The 18,004-nt window shown below is 42.1% G+C and overlaps 1 protein-coding gene across 1 annotated transcript; it reads right to left on the bottom strand.

Annotated features, from left to right (window-relative positions):
- Positions 1 to 15,028: 15,028 nt before the first annotated feature.
- LOC148029074 (uncharacterized) lies at positions 15,029 to 17,586 on the bottom strand. Its single transcript, XM_087688658.1, has one exon. It carries the CDS (start codon positions 17,039 to 17,041, stop codon positions 15,317 to 15,319), a length of 1,725 nt encoding a protein of 574 aa, XP_087544784.1. The 5' UTR covers positions 17,042 to 17,586; the 3' UTR covers positions 15,029 to 15,316.
- Positions 17,587 to 18,004: the final 418 nt, after the last annotated feature.

Genomic DNA, 18,004 nt, shown 5'->3' with positions numbered 1-18,004 from the left:
CTCTATGTTGATGAAAAATGAAGGCATTTTGGAATTCCAAGAGGGAGAATTGGTCCTTCTGAAAGTGTCTAAGTCCCGCTATTCAACTCTCAAAGAGGGCAGCAGTAACAAGCTAGCCCATCGCTTCTATGGCCCATACCGAATCCTAAAGAGAATTGGCGATTTGGCCTACCGCTTAGAACTCCCCCCTACCACCAAAATCCACAATGTGTTTCATGTCAGTCAGTTGAAATCCTTTGTAGGCTCCTCAGTGGACTATGTGGAAGAACTTCCCCCCATAGATGAAGAGGGCATCACTCAATATGTCCCTGAAGCAATAATTGGGCAGCAAGATCAGCACTTACGATCCCGATCCATCAAAGAATACCTCATCAAATGGCAAGGCCTACCCTTGGAAGAAGCCTCATGGCGCCCAACAACCATCCTCAATGAATTTCCCTATCTCCATGAACCCCAACAGTTGGAAGACTAGTCGGTCATGCCCCAAACTGCCCACTTTCTGCCCGCAAACTGCTCACTGTTTTAGAACAATTTTGTACTTACTCAAATCACATGCATGTGTGTTCTACATAGGCTGAAAGTACTTGTCATAAGCTCCGTTTCGACATATGGTACGCCCTATTTGGAGCAGCCTATCAAAAGTTATGACCAATTTACTTCAGCAGTCCAGTTTCGGACTGCATGCCGTCCCTAGTCTCTCCACACCTAATCTTCATTGTCAAAGGAGGGCGTTGAGTAGTACTCTGCAACCCTCCCTTAGCCCAAGAAAGTTATGCAACGTCCTACTCCTCAAGAAAGTTAAAGAAACATGAGAGAAATCATACTACACATGACTTAAAGATATTGGTTATGATTCATGCCCTGAAGTTATGGAGACACTACTTGCTTTGGAAGGAAGTTTACTTTAGTAACTGATTATAAGAGTCTCAAATGGATCATTACCCAACCAAATCTAAACATGAGACAATGAAGATGGATTGAGGTCTTACAAGAGTACAAATTTGAGATCAAATATTGTCGAGGAAGGAGAATGTAGTTGTAGACACACTAGGCTAGAAGATATTCATCAATACTCTCATCTTGGAGGAAACTTCAATGGATGAATCACTAGCTTTTAAAGTATCAATGCCAAGTAACACCATCATGCAAATGGCAAAGGAAGAAGAAAAAAAGGACCAAAAATATCAACAATAAAAAGAGATGTTCAAGTTTAAGATCAAGATTCTAAGTTTAGCCAAAGTATCAAGACTTATTGGAGGAGGAGCTTACATTTAAGAACTCAAGAAGAAGATACTTTGGGAAGCCCATGACTTCCCTTTATTAGAATATCCTAGCTGTGATAAGATGCTCAATGGAGTTATGAAGAGCTATTATTGGAAGAATCTAAGAAGTGATATACTCAAGTATGTCATTGAATGCCTAAGCTACCAAAGGGTGAAAGCAAAGCATGTCAATATGTTAAGAAAGCTTCAACCACTTGATGTTTCTTAAATGAAGTGGGAAATCAATATGGACTTCTATTGAGATGCCAAGCTCCACATGAGCTAGAATTCACTATATGTCTTGGTGATATGGTAGAAATTTACTCACTAATGGGCTAGGTGATTGACATGGAGGATATGCCAATGATTTTATAGCTTGACTACACCCATGTAGTCCACTCTTGGTCATGGCACATTCATTGTGCCACATTGATCTATCCTTAGTGGGTTTACACTTAGTAATTGCATGTATATATTTTTAATACTTTCATACTAGTATTTTATGATGTTGTAGACTAAGTCTTTATGTGTATAAAGAGAAGAAGAAGTGAACCTTACTTCTCTGTGTACTCAAGTGTCCATCGTGTATATGTGGTCTTACTTGCTTCAGGTCTCTCTTCTCTTATTTGTATACATGGTATCAAAGCCATCCCAAAGCTATATGGAGCTCAATCAAAGGCTGAGTTAATGATAATAGAGTGTGAAAGTAAGCAAGTAAGAAATGGGTAAAAAGCTCTTTCATATTGTTTAAAACTTTTTAGAATATAGCAGTGGAGGCTCTTAAGGTTGAGAGGGCTATAGTCTTCGATTGCAGTAAAAGTCAATGAATATGAAGAATAGCGTATATACTACACATTAGCTCTTTCAGACTTTTCCACAATGATTTTTTTCATCTGAGGTCCTTTTGACCTCCATTGTAGCTCTAAGTGCATTAGTACAGATACCAAATGGTAGCAGGGGGATAAGAGAATGAGGAGGATTGAGTGACTAATGTCAAATTTCAATGACAATTGAAACGTTATACAAACATAGTAGCATCCATTTCAAGGCTGATGCCAGGCGAGGTGGTAAGATAAAAGAGAGGTGGCCCTCCCTTATCACTTAAGACCCTGAAGGGGTGCACAACCCGGCCCGAGGGGAACTTTGCCCACCTCCCGATGATCCAGAGCCCAATACTTGTTTGCAGATGCAGGTACTTCCATGAGCTCCACTTCCCTACCCTAATGATCTCTCTTGGCTACCCCACAATGCTAATGGCACCCATGTATGCCACTTGAAGTATATGCAGTCAAGGAGATGTATGGCAGTGAATATACTTATGCATGAATGGCAAAGTTGATAGGTATGCAATGATGCTCGGGATTTTGTTCAGTATGCTCAAGATGCTATTGATGTGGCAGATCAAGCCCCTCGATCTATGCTCTATCCATGTAAGACATTGGTGCTAAGGGATATGCAATGTTTTTTGTCACAGTCCTGTAGGACTGTCACAAAGATCCCATTGCAAAAAATTCTATCTTGAATATGGGGGTGAACCCTAGAGCTCATCTGGAAGAAGGATTTATCCCCTCCAGTTTGAATCAAAAATATCCCCAATCGGAGCTATGGTATGAAAGTTATGCCCATTTTTGTACACTAGGGTCACTGTGGAGGACAGGATGCAGACCGCTCCAGGATAGGCAATGTAAACCTCCTACAGAAAATTCTAATCATTTTTTGTTATAAAGGTTAATAGCTCATCTCAAAGAGGCCGTCGTCCCCTCCGACTTGAGCCCAAAATCTCATCAATCGGAGTTTCCTACAAAGAGTTATGCCCCTTTTACTAATAGCAGGTCCTATGGACTGCACCCAGATGGCTGGCCAAAAAGGCAAAAGCAAGGCCCAAGAGGAACTCCAGAGGGATATTAGAGACTCCCGGACCTCCATGAATGAGGAACCAAGCTCAACGCAAGATTACCATGGTGACATACAGGAGGAAATGCCTGAAATAGACCCGTATGCCCTTCTCAATCACACCCTCTGCCAACATGAGCTCCGTCATATGGAACACCACAATGATATGGTCACCAACCACCGCCAAATGATGTCCAAGTTTGATGAAGCGATCGATCACATGGCTATCTCAAAATCAAAGACCCAACAGACCTTGGAATAACTCACTACTCTTGTTGCTCAGTTAGTGATCGCTTCATCCCAAAAGAAGACCAATGACTCTAGACATGAGTCTAGATGCCCTCCACATGAGGAACCATCGCATGGCCCACAGGGTATACTTGGCGCTAAGGGACTTTCCCCTTCTACCTATGAGATCGGGAAACCCTCTCGTACGCATGATGAGCCCCTTTTGAATTCCCCCGTCTGCCATGCCGGCAACATTCACTTGAGGCCTTCTCCCACCTTGGGTCGAATTTCACCCACTCTACCTAGGAGCCCCCATGCACCACATATGAATCAGCCCCATCAAGGACAATATGGTACAAATGGCCAGCCTGGCAATCATGGACAGCATAGCTATAATGGACAACATGGGCTGAATGCACCACAAGGGATGTATGGATAGCAGGGCATGTATGGCCACCACGAGATGCATGGACAACAAGGATTTCATGGGTAGCATGGCCCCTATGATCTGCGTGACAAGGTCATTCTCACAAAGTACAATGGGAAATCCCCCTCACCATCTGACCTAGAAGAATGGACGTCCAAGTTGGAGTCCTACTTCAACATCTACCCCCCGCACTGATGATTAGAAAATACTTTTTGCTTCTCTCCATTTGGAAGGTTTTGCCCACACTTGGTGGCACTATATCAATCGGGGAGAATCAATTGTTCATTGATTGGGAAATTTTCAAAATGCATATGGTCCAAGTTTTTGTGTCCCCTGTGGAAAAAGAATGGTTGGCAAGATGATGGTACACTCTTGACCCAACGTAACCTCATTGTACGTGACTACACCAATCAGTTCATGAACTTGACCATGTATGTGGAAAGCATTAGTGGCAATGCTAAATTGCACAAGTACATCTATGGGTTGGAACCGAATCTATCCTAATGTCATGGCCCAAAAACCCACTACACTGTTTGATGCAATCGAACTGGTTGAGAGATATGCAAGAAAGTACTGTAAGAATGAGCATTTTCAGCAAGGTGTTGGACCTCCCCGCATCCCTTCACAATCAGCCCCATACGGAGGTGGTTTTGGAGGCTCTTCTATACTTAATAACAGCCCCAAAGTACCCACTTACCCCGCCTTCCATGTTGAAAGAAAAATTTGCACTTTTGGGACAGCATCAGGCTCTATTGTTGAAAATAGGTATGCTGAAAATAAAGAGTCCACTACATCACCTTCCCATGGATCCAATAGTCAACGGTTCATCTCCCCAAAGGTTGTGAAGGAACGGAATGAAAAGAGCCTATGCTTTAAATGTGGAGATAAGTACACTACGGATCATGCCTCCAAATGTCCGTACAAGATAGCTAAGGTCAAACTTCATAGCATGTATGTCATGGAAGATTGGCACAATGAGGAGGATGACCTGGCCATTGACCAGACTGAGCCCACGGAGGATGTTGATCATGAGCAGTTCTATGACCTGGAGGATGAGTTTCCCTTTGACCCGGGCGGTGCTCCCTCACAGATACTTGATTTAACATCCCACCCACCTCCCACTTTCCTTTGCTCGATCTCCTTGGATGCTTGGACGGGTTCTCGCAGCCCCAGTACCCTTCGCATTCAAGGCAGTATCAATGGGAAGCATGTTTTTATCCTTGTGGATAGTGGAAGCACTCACAATTTTATCAATAAATCAGCCATTGATCGGTTGAGATGTACCCCTATGGCATTACACCACCCCTTGAAGGTCCAAGTAGCAAACGGTGAAGAAGAATCAGCACACATGTTTGTCCCACAATTCCCTTATGCTTGGCTGAAAATTATGTGGCACTGGTTGATTTGATTGCCCTAAATATGGGCCCCATTGATGTTGTCTTTGGGCTCTGATTGGCTGAAACAATTGGGGAAAATTGCTATGGACTTCTCTCAGCTTTACATGGAGTTTATGATGCATGGACAGCCTATCCACCTAGAGGGAGTTCGAGATCATGCTGATTTTCAGCTCATTACAGCAAAGCAACTCAAACAGGAGTTTAAGAAATGCTCACAGATCTTTGTTTTGCAATTAAATAAGGACACTTCTGATCAGCCCTCTGTAATATCACATGACTCTGCCTTGTAGGCCTTACTTGAGGAATACAATGACTTATTTCAGATGCCTATATCCCTCCCTCCCAAGAGATAAGTGGACCAGCCACTTGACCTAGAGCCCCATTCCAAGCCAGTGAACAAACCCCCCTATAGACTCTCCAAGTGTGAGCATGAAGAGGTTGCAAAGCAAATCAAGGAGTTGTTGGAGATGGGTTTCATTGAACCGAGTTCTTCCCCCTATGCATCCCCTGTCCTCTTAGTCAAAAAGAAAGATGGCTCCTTTCGCATGTGCATTGACTATAGACATTTGAACAAAATTACAATGAAGAACTGCTACCCCATCCCACGGATTGATGATTTGATGGATGAGTTAAAATGGGCACGCTTTTTCACTAAGATTGACTTGTGCTCTGGCTATCATCAGATTCGTATGCGAGTAGGAGATGAGGTCAAAACGACCTTCAAGACTGATCGTGGACTTTACCATTTTCTTGTTATGCCTTTTGGGTTGACTAACGCCTCTGCCATCTTTCAAAGCCTCATAAACAAAATCCTACAACCCTTTTTGTTTAAGTTCGTGCTTGTTTTCTTTGATGACATCCTCATTTACAGCAAGTCATCTATGGAGCACTTGACACACATTCGAAGGGTGTTTGACATATTGAGAGAGCATCAACTCTTTGCTAAGGAGAGCAAATGCATATTCATGCAGACATCTGTGGAGTACTTGGGACACATTGTGAGAAAAAATGGTATACAGGCTAACCCGAAAAAGGTGCAATGTGTTAAGGATTGGCCCACTCCTTCCACCACCACTTCCTTGCGTGGCTTCCTTGGTCTCTCTTCATTCTACAGACGCTTCATTAAGCACTATGCCACCATTGCAGCACCTTTGACTGATCGCTTGAAAAAAGAGTCATTCTCTTGGGATGCCACTGCTAATCATAGCTTCAAATTACAGTTTAAGGGCGCACTTAGTTCAACCCCCATCCTTGTTTGCACTGAATTCTCTAAGCTATTTACCATTCATTGTGATGCCAGTGGCTGGGGTATTGGTGCAGTATTGTTGCAAGAGCATGGTGTGATTGCATTTGAGAGCCGCAAGCTTGATGAGAAGGAGATGAAAATGAATGTATACGACCAAGAGATGTTGGCCATCCTCCATGCCATAAAAATGGCACCACTATTTATATGGCAACCGCTTCCCAGTGAAAAGCAATCACCAAGTTCTCCAATACTTCTTGACTCAATCTACCTTGTCGCCTAAGCAAAGGCGATGGGTGGCAACCTTATAGAACTATGACTTTGACATTTCACACACGCGAGGCAAGGATAATATTGTAGCTGATTCTCTCTCTCGAATGTGGACATGCATAGTCTCCTCTATCTCAGAATTGCACAGTGATTAGGTTGAAGAGCGCCAAGAGGCTTACTTGTTAGATGATCATTTCAGCCACACATTTCAGAAATTACAGCATGGGCTTATGGCTAAAAATTCCCAATATCAGCTCAAGCATGGCCTTATTTGGTCTCACGACAAGATTGTCATCCCACACACTTCCCCTTTCACGCCGAAGATCATGGAAGAAATGCATTCTTGCCCCACTACTGGTCACGTGGGTGTTTTCAAAATGTATGATAGGATTGCCAAGAGCTTTCATTGGAAAGGCTTATGGAGGGATGTCAAGGACTTTGTGACCAAATGTGTTCCATGACAATAGAACAAGGATAGTACACTCAGGCCCGCTGGCCTCTTGCAGCCTCTCCCTATCCCTGAAGGGAAATGGACTCACATCACAATGGACTTTATCACTAGCCTTCCTGTGACTAAGAAAGGGTGGAATAGTATCTATGTGGTAGTTGATCACCTCACCAAAGATGTCCACTTTATTCCCACTAAGGTCCAATATACTGCCTCTCAGGTGGCCACTCAATTTATGGAAAATGTCTTCAAGCTGCATGGCTTACCAAAAGTCATAGTACATGATTAGGATGCAAAGTTTATGAGCAACTTCTGGTAGACAATTTTTACCTCCATGGGGACCAAGCTTGCTCCATCCACTGCATACCACCCCCAAACTGATGGCCAAACTGAGAGAGTGAACAAATGGCTTGAGACATATTTGAGACACTTTTGCCATGATGTACAGCACAGTTGGGATACATGGCTTCACTTGGCTGAGTTTGCATATAATAACTCCACACACTCTAGCATTGGAGTTTTCCTTTTTGAGGCCTTATACGGGTATAAGGTTCCCCTTCATATAGTCTTGTTTACTAATAAGATCAATCCTCAGAGCCAAGCTGAATTGGATCATATGCAAGCTTTACTTCACCAATACAAAATGAATCTTCAGAAGGCCCAAACACACATGAAACTCTATGTTGATGAAAAATGAAGGCATTTTGGAATTCCAAGAGGGAGAATTGGTCCTTCTGAAAGTGTCTAAGTCCCGCTATTCAACTCTCAAAGAGGGCAGCAGTAACAAGCTAGCCCATCGCTTCTATGGCCCATACCGAATCCTAAAGAGAATTGGCGATTTGGCCTACCGCTTAGAACTCCCCCCTACCACCAAAATCCACAATGTGTTTCATGTCAGTCAGTTGAAATCCTTTGTAGGCTCCTCAGTGGACTATGTGGAAGAACTTCCCCCCATAGATGAAGAGGGCATCACTCAATATGTCCCTGAAGCAATAATTGGGCAGCAAGATCAGCACTTACGATCCCGATCCATCAAAGAATACCTCATCAAATGGCAAGGCCTACCCTTGGAAGAAGCCTCATGGCGCCCAACAACCATCCTCAATGAATTTCCCTATCTCCATGAACCCCAACAGTTGGAAGACTAGTCGGTCATGCCCCAAACTGCCCACTTTCTGCCCGCAAACTGCTCACTGTTTTAGAACAATTTTGTACTTACTCAAATCACATGCATGTGTGTTCTACATAGGCTGAAAGTACTTGTCATAAGCTCCGTTTCGACATATGGTACGCCCTATTTGGAGCAGCCTATCAAAAGTTATGACCAATTTACTTCAGCAGTCCAGTTTCGGACTGCATGCCGTCCCTAGTCTCTCCACACCTAATCTTCATTGTCAAAGGAGGGCGTTGAGTAGTACTCTGCAACCCTCCCTTAGCCCACCCATCACTTCCTTTTATTTCTCCTTGTTTTTTAGGGCAAAAACCTTTTGAGTGGGGGTGGATTGTAACAAGCAAGATACACACCGATTAGGGTAACCAATTATTATCAAGATCACACTCTCCACCTTCATCTCCAGCTTCCATGGCTTCCTTCACACTTCTCTCCTCTTTTCTCTCTTTCTCTCTCCTATTCTAGTCTTCTTCCTTCTTCTTCTTCTTCTCTTTCTCTCTCCTCAGCTCTCCTTCTCTCTCCTCTCAGCTTCTCTCATTATAGCATGATTTTGGTAGGAAACGTGATAGTAGAATATTCAAAAAGAAATAATAATTGCCGAAAAGTAACCCCTGACATGAGTTAACGTCCTTAGGCATTTAATGGCATGCCTCTTAAATAAATAATATATTCTCTCATTAATCACATCGAATGGTCAAATTTGGAGGGTTCATTCTTTTAAAACCTCAACTAATTAGTAACTTAATCATTCTCTTACAAGTGCTATTTTTAAAACATTTTTTGCCCTAATGGCTTCAATGTTTCTTGCTTTTTACCTACTGATATTAACAAGAGATCTGATATGGTATTTTTGAACTCTGATTGTGTTTAAAATCTCCAGAATAAAGTGAGAGAAGTAAATGACTCGATTCTTCTTGTTGGGATGAGATATAGTTTACCAAAATTTGTTTAAACTCACCATATTTTTCTAGAAATAAACTTTCATGTTGATGCTTACTATATCCATTCCTTTGCTAGGTGTGTAATGCATGAGCTCCCTTTGATATACAACAAAAGATTGAGGTTCTTGATCCATCCATCTCATACTATATGAGGAGTGAGCTTGATGCAAGTGCTTTTGACCATTGGTTCAATTCAATTGACTTTGAATCTTTGGAGATTTTTTCTAATTCCATACAATGAAAAGTAAATAATTTGATGTTTTTTTAGATTTTATAAGATCTTGTTTTGCTAGATTATTGAAATATTTTTGTTTTCAGTTCTCATTGGAGCCTAATTGGAATAGACTATGTGGAGAGACAATGTTTCCTTATCAATTCTATAAAAAGAAGCCATGAAAATGCCAAGTTGTAAGTTATATAATCTAGGGTCTCCTTGATATTTTGATCTTTTTATTGCAAGTAATCTAAATATTTTAATCTTTCTTTTGTAATAACTCTAAATGTTATTGCTTTTTTGGTATAGAGTTTATAAAAGATTGATTGAAGTACTAGAGAAAATACCTCCCATGCCTTCTGACTTACTTGCAACAATACAATATAGACAAGTTGCAGTAAGTTTTTGATTAATATGGTTTGAACATACTAAGAAAATTTATTCTAAAAACTACCATAAACAAGTTACTCTTGTTGATTGCAGTGTCCTCATTAGGATGATAGTTACTCTTGTGGTTGGAGAGTAATTGTAAATACCAAAAGATTAATTCAGTCTATTTATCTCAATGATGATAAACTTATAAAGGTAATGTGAAACATACTAAACTTTAAGGTAGAGTTTTATTGCAAAATAGTCCATTGTAAAAAATAACAATGAACTAAAAATATTTTCTTACAAATGTATATAAGTGATTACTATATAAGTGAGCATGTTTGGTATATAAGAGCAAAGCTCTTGAAGTACATAATGACCAATTGTATACAACCAACAAGAAGTGGGGGCTTGGACATTAAAGAAGAGGAGGTGCATGTAGCTACAGCAAGTGAAGCTATGACTTCAACAACCAAAGCATGAAAGATAGGCAAAATGACTCCTAGAAAAGATGTTCCTTCTCAAAAAAAGTAGCTTTGCCTAAGATTATAAGCCCTTGTGTATAAGTCATGGAGATGGCTAACAAAAATTTGTACATGTATTTTATATTGATAGTAAAGAGATATTTTCTTCAATATCTTTGCATTGTATATTCTTCTCTCCTCGTTGATATCTGTAAAAAAAATTGTTACAAATTTTTATTAATCAGAAAGTGAAATCAGATAGACATCTAAGTGGATAAAATATAAAATAAAAACTTAATCATTTGTTATTAAGTTGGAATACAAATGAGTATGGTAATTCAATATCTTCATTCTATAAATCCATCCTCACTTGATGTAACGTACATGATAATCTAACCTTTAGGATTGCAATAATGTCTTCATTGTACCAAACATCAAGATCCACCAAAGGATCTTTGCTAAAATTATCAAGATTTTGGTCTAAAGCAACCAGACTACCACCAATATAATGCCATCTACTATAATAAAAGCTAATGATGAAATTTTGAGTAGCATTTATATATTTACAAGTTATAGAGTCTTGATCTATCTTACATATAATTTTCCATTCTGTCCTAGTGTTCCATCCCTCATCAACAAATTGTATAACATGATCATATATTAGTCTCTTCACTGAAAGCATAGCCTTTGATTTTCTTATCTTACTAGGTTTTAATGTTCTCTGTATTTCAGAAAATATTTTACATCTATAGCCCTCACTAGTAGCTGGACTTGGCAAAGGCCACTCATTTTTTGAAAAATCTGGCAAAGAAAAAGGGGATATTAATCCCCATTGGCTACGCTGCATGGGGACAATATAAAAATGGTCATAGAAGAATATTTCATTCTCTGCAAAATCTGTCTTATTTCTACCTTTGTACATCTCTTCTCCAATCAAGCCATGCATCACATCAACAATAGAATCAAACAGTCGCCATTCCTCAAGATTAGAGGGATGGACATCTTATCAAATTGATCAATATTCGTTTTTTAATAAATCATTTAAAAAGTAAAAAAAAATATTTTATATTAAATAAATAAATAATACTTATTTCACATTAAATTCATAATTCAAAAGCTACTAATGTACATAGTCAAATAGGCTCAAAGAAAAAAACGTCCACACAATGCCACTATAGGTACCTTGCCCTATATGTAGGATGAACAAGTAGGGAGAATATCAAAGTTCCAATGTTATTTCTGAGAAAAACTCCAAAATCCTTATTATGACAAAGGAGACAAAGAACAAAAGCTATGTTGCATACTAGAGGTAGAAAAGTTTTGACCTAGCCACATCAACAAAAGCTCTTCTTGTCAACATGCAAAAACATAAGGTTGCTAGGAGGAAAACATTGGACGGATCAAACAAGAGAGTACACAAGATCTATGTTGCTACATATGGAGCCTATCTAGTTTCACTAAAATGAATTTTCTATTGTTAGTGTTTCTTTTTTTTCATGGAATCCATCCTTGCACATAAGGAGTCTAACCCCTAGTTCAATGGAACCTTCCACACGCATTGCTTCCTATGTAGGTTTGCTCAGAAAGGCTTCTATCAAGTTCTTGGATCTCAAGAAGTGAGATTAGCTCATGCCTTGCTCAATGGGGTTAAAAGACAACTTGGTTTATTGCTTGTACTATTCCAATGAGTTTTTCGGTGAGGATGTTTCATTTACTAAATGCCTTGTTTGGGTTTCCTTCCCCAAGATATATGCATCTTTGATGCCAATGTGCAAAGTATTGCTTCTCTTGGTAGGGTACTCTATATGCCTCCCCTTTCCTCCACCTTTCTCTAAAATCCAAGAGGAGAATGCAAGGCATCTATTCCATAGGACCATATAATGGAACCATTGGAAATTTTGGAGATAATATGGGGCTTTAAACTATGTGGACTGTGATTTTCTCCCTTCATTGGATGCTCCTCATTTGCATTATTAGTCAAGCAGTTTTGTAAGCATCTACCCCAATAAGGCCTAAATCCCTACAATGTAGTTAAAGAACAAGACCAACTCTGAAAGGTCCAACAAAGCTCAACTATCTAAATTAAAGGAATCTCTTAATGAAAAATCAAGGCAAAAAACAAAAAATAGAACCAAGAGCACCTAGAACTTGGGAGTTATTTAGAGATTAGAGGGCAAGGAGAAGGTGCAACAAGATCGAGAAGTTTAGACCCTAGAGTTGATAGTAATGGATCTTTGTAACACAAGCAATGGAGTCAAAGAATTCTCTTTCAAAAAAGTAACCCACAAGGTGCAAAATTTCACAAACTATTTTATTCAAGGAGAGGGTGCAACAAGATTAGGAGAATATTTCATTCTCTACAAGATCTGTCTTATTTCTACCTTTGTACATCTCTTCTCCAATCAAGCCATGCATCACATCAATCACATCAACAATAGAATCAAACCGTTGCCATTCCTCAAGATTAGAGGGATAGACATCTTATCAAATTGATCAACATTCATTTTTTAATAAATCATTTAAAAAGTAAAATTTTCTAATATTTTGTTTTAAATAAATAAATAATTTTTATTTCACATTAAATTCATAATTTAAAAGCTGCTAATGTACATAGTCGAGTAGGCTCAAAGAAAAAAACGTCCACACAATGATACTATAGGTACCTTACCCTACATGTAGAACGAACTGGAGAGAATATCAAAGTTCCAATGTTATTTCTAAGAAAAACTCCAAAAGCCTAATAATGACAAAGGAGACAAAGAACAAAAGCTATGTTGCATTCTAGAGGTAGAAAAGTTTTGACCTAGCCACATCAACAAAAGCTCTTCTTGTCAACATGCAAAAGCATAATGTTGCTAGGAGGAAAACATTGGACGGATCAAACAAGATAGTACACAAGATCTATGTTGTTACATATGGAGTCTATCTAGTTCTAGTAAAATGAATTTTCTATTGTTAGTGTTTCTTTTTTTTCATGGAATCCATCCTTGCACATAAGGAGTTTAACCCCTAGTTCAATGGAACCTTCCACACGCATTGCTTCCGATGTAGGTTTGCTCGAAAAGGCTTCTATCAAGTTCTTGGATCTCAAGAAGTGAGACTAGGTCATGCCTTGCTCAATGGGGTTAAAAGACAACTTGGTTTATTGCTTCTACCATTCCAATGAGTTTTCCGGTGAGGATGTTTCATTTACTAAATTCCTTGTTTGGGTTTCCTTCCCCAAGATATATGCCAATCTTTGATGCCAATGTGCAAAGTATTGCTTCTCTTGGTATAGTACTCTATATGCCTCCCCTTTCCTCCACCTTTCTCTAAAATCCAAGAGGAGAATGCAAGGCATCTATTCCATAGGACCATAGAATGGAACCATTGGAAATTTTGGAGATAATAGGGGCTTTAAACTATGTGGACTGATATTTTCTCCCTTCCTTGGATGCTCCTCATTTGCATTATTAGTCAAGCAATTTTGTAAGCATCTACCCCAATATGGCCTAAATCCCTACACTGTAGTTAAAGGACAAGACCAACTCTGAAAGGTCCAACAAAGCTCAACTATCTAAATTAAAGGAGTCTCTTATTGAAAAATCAAGGCAAAAAATAAAAAATAGAACCAAGAGCACCTAGAACTTGGGAGTTATCTGGACGTTAGAGGGCAAGGAGAAGGCGCAACAAGATCGAGAAGTTCAGATCCTAGAGATGATAGTAATGGATCTTTCTAAAACAAGCAATGGAGTTGAAAAATTCTCTTTCAAGCAATTAACCCACAAGGTGCAAAATTTCACAAACTATTTTATTCGAGGAGAGGGCGCAACAAGATTAGGAAGTATAGATCCTAGAGATGTTGGTAATAGATCTTCCGAAAACAAGCAATGAAGTGAAAGAATTCTCTTTCAGAAATTAACCCACGAGGTTCAAAATTCACAAACGTCTTTACTCGTGCTCTAATGTTTGGGGCCATCTTAAAATGCAACATTACTCTCATCTATAGATATATAATCGATCATCTAAAGGGTATGTACTCGATTACTGCCGTTTAGGTTAAAAAGAAAAGTGTCTTCAAGCTAGTGTACGTAGCTTGTACTGCTGAATCCATCTCTGTAGAAATATTATACAACATTACATTCGTGCGTTTTTCCAAAAAAGAACAGGTTACTTCCCTACTAAAGTACTCTTATCAGACGGCGTACTGCTGAGATAGCATGCACCATGCCCAACTGCAAAAGAACTAACACCATGGCCACCCTGGCTTACACCTTCCACAGAACCTAACCAACCAACATATCATACAATACGTCCCCACACAATCAGCTAAATATAAATGTTTCATGACAATTTAAATGCTACTCTCCCAGTTGATAATCTAATTGGTAGAGACAATTTCCTCAAGTATTAAGGTGCATGCAAGCGAACAGATGAGGTACACGACACCGTTGTCCCATTCTGTCGACAATCGAGCGATGCATTTATTCGACACCCCACTAAATTTATCAAGACAACCAACACGGATGGCATACGCTAATCATCGCAGGATCATTGAATTAGCACATTGCGCTAGCTGACTAAGATGGATATTCTTAAGTTGTTAAGACGCCGTAAACTTGGCCAGAACGTACTCGACATTGCATGCAACTAACTAGCAATCTTCTTCTATTACGCGGCGAAGGAAATACAAACTCTTCCTGAAATTTATTAGGGGTTAGAACTTAGAAGGGCTTACAGGGAAAGAAAAAGGATCGCGTTAAGCCTAAGGGCAACACGAATGCTATGGTTATTGCAGTAATGCTATCTCAGTCCGGGGGTGCTGCTTATTGTTTTGTGTGGAGACGGCTGCTGTTGCGCAGTCTGCAGCAGAGCAAAAGCAAAAGAAGAAAGCAAAGAAAAGGATTAGTGTCGATGATGGCCACCAGAGAAGCACGCTCTTGCATGCGTCACAGAGGAAGCTCGGTGGAGAGCCTAGTATTTTCGTCGAATTGGAGAAGCGAGTGATCAAAAGGGAAGAGGATTAAGCAGCAGGTCAGAGGAATACTCCAGGTCTGATGTGGCAATGAGGGAAGGGTGGTAAGCCGAGCTGGTGTAAGACGTGGCAGCTGAGTTAGAACTGGAGTACTGGTCAGCCGATGACGAAGACGATGCGGCGCTGCCGTTCATCATTGCGAGCAGCATCATGAGCTGATCCTCCGACGCACTTGGTGTGTTGATGCTGCTGATGTTATTACTGGCGCCGCTGATGATATTCCACACGAGATTCCAATCAGAAAGCTGGACTGGGGATTCTTCAAAGATGCTCTGATATTCTTGCAGGGCAGCCGCTGCAGCGTCGTCTGAATATTCTGTCTGTGGCGCGGTCCAGGTGGCGAGAGAAGACGGCGCCACGTTGCACGACCGGGAATGATGCATAAAGGCCTGATGAGGGTGACAGGCTGGCAGCTGATTGCACTGAAGCAGAGATGGCGCGAAAGACTGGGTTGAGGGGAGAGGAGTGGCGGCCGGGGACCTGAAGAGAGCTTGTGAGAAGAGCGGCTGCTGGTGCTCGTGCTGATAGGGGCGGGAGCTGGAAGCTTCTAGAAGGCTAGGCTGCTGCTGCTGGTGATGGGAAAGAGAAGGCAGCTGGGAGAGCTGCTTCCGGGCAGCTTCGGCAGCGTCGGTGGTGGCGGTGGTGGAGCCAGCTGAAGTGGCGGAGGATGATGTGGATGGAGAGGCGGGACGTAGCGCGGTCGGATTGGGCGCGGGGATACAGGGGAAGAGGTGAGGGGGCGAAGGGTGGGCCCCGGGCATGGGGAAGTTGAGCAGCGCCCGCGCGCCGCGCATGGAGAAGGCCGCCCGATCGTAGGCCAGGGCGGCCTCCACGGCCGTATTGAAAGTCCCAAGCCAGATCCGAGCACCCTGCCGAGCCGAATCCCGGATCTCGGCTGCGTACTTGCCCCAGGGCCGCCTCCTCACCCCACGGTAGTGCGGCTGCGCCGTCACCCTTGGTGCCGCAACTTTTGCGCCGGAGCTGCCTCCGGCGCTCTTGAATATCTCCTGCAGCCCTTCGACCACGTCCGCCTGCAGCACCTTCTCTCCAAGCTCTGCCTTCTTGCCGCTACTATTATACTGCGCCAGCTTCTCTCTCTTAGCCCCCACCTCTTCCTGCACCTTGCCCTCCATCAACCCATGGCACGCCAGTGCAGGCCTCTTCCCGCAGCTCGCCCTGCCCGACAGGTTGGAACACGACTGCAGCCATGCCAGACGATTGTCATTATCAACATACTTATCAGCCACTCCTGATTCCCCCTGAGGCCTTTCTAACCCGGCCGACATTAGCTGAGACTGCTGGAGACTACTACCACTACTATTATTCCCCCATGGCACGCTTCCATTCGGAGGCGCATCACTCGCCGCCGCATTACCCCCTTGGAAGAGATGAGCACAAGCTGGCCTCTGCCTCGCATCTGACTGCATCAGCACCATGTTTCCTCTCTGATCAACTGAGCTCACAAGCATCTCGTTCTGTCCGAGGCTGGCACTCTCCGTATCGCCGCTTGCAGCAGCTGCCGCAGCGGCAGCGGCAGCAGAGGCCGTCTGAATAAAGGGCAGAAACAATGGTGTTTTGTTCTGGAAGAGAAGTTGGGAGTTAGTCGTGAGCTGATCCATATCCATGTCACTGTTAATGTTGTTGTTGCTTGCTTGCTCTTCTAGGAAACTAGCCACCCACAGCTCTGTCTGTAACATGAGACCTTATACGCAGTATTATCTAGCCCGGCCAGCTTCACACCAGCAATCATCAATCACCATCTTCACAGAATCTCACGAGTGCTGATCCATGCCATCCTCACATCAGCAAAAGGCATTCCATGTGATATAAAAATGCTCATTAGAAAAAGTCCCCCACCACCAACGTAAAAATTCTCACAATGGGGAAGGAGTCTGAGAGTTTGGATTAGCGAGCAAGTTGTTGCATGTGGAGGAATGCACTCATTCCCAGACCACCTAGGGATAAAATAATGGCAAGGGGCAGCCTTACGGGATAGAAAATGGGGCAAGGGCTCAAGCGGTATAGAGATCAGGGAGAGAAACTAGTATTCTGGAGGTTCCGTATGGCCGACATGCTTCTTGCTAGCACAGCACAGAACTGCGAGGGGGAGGGGCCATGTTCCCGATTCCGACATTCTCCTGCCTCACCACACCCCAACCATCAATCCAATCAGCCTCTCCTCCCCTCTCTTCTTTCCACTGGCCGACATTCCTTCTCTCTTACAGTCTTATTACCACACAGCTACTACTACAAATCCCCACACGCACACACTAAGCACACGAAATACCACACACCACGCCCCCCGCTCTTGCACTTGCTGCCCAGTGCCTCCACCCCCTCCTCTCTCTCTCTCTCTCTCTCTCTGTTTATGTGATCGAATTTTTAACTCTGACGGCCTGCTGCAAAGGGTTTTTTTAGACGATGAAGACAACGGCCCCTCCCTGCTTGCAACCAGAAAATTTCAAAAGGTACGAACTTCGGGTAAAAGGCATGTGCATGGATGGAGTGAAGGTGCGGAAGCTAAAAAGAGATTGAGAAGAGAGGGAATGATGAAAAGTGCCGTGTATAAATGTCTCTTTAAGCGAACTGGACGTGGGGCTTCGAAGTGGGAGCCGTAAGTATCCGTCTCTTAGTGTCTTTCAGGGTGTGTGTCTCTCGCT

Source organism: Lygodium microphyllum, chromosome 11 (genome assembly GCF_053477565.2).
Source record: "Lygodium microphyllum isolate KBCC chromosome 11, Lygodium_microphyllum_v1.1.10, whole genome shotgun sequence".
Classification (NCBI taxonomy): domain Eukaryota; kingdom Viridiplantae; phylum Streptophyta; class Polypodiopsida; order Schizaeales; family Lygodiaceae; genus Lygodium; species Lygodium microphyllum.
This window is presented reverse-complemented; position numbering and strand designations above follow the sequence as displayed.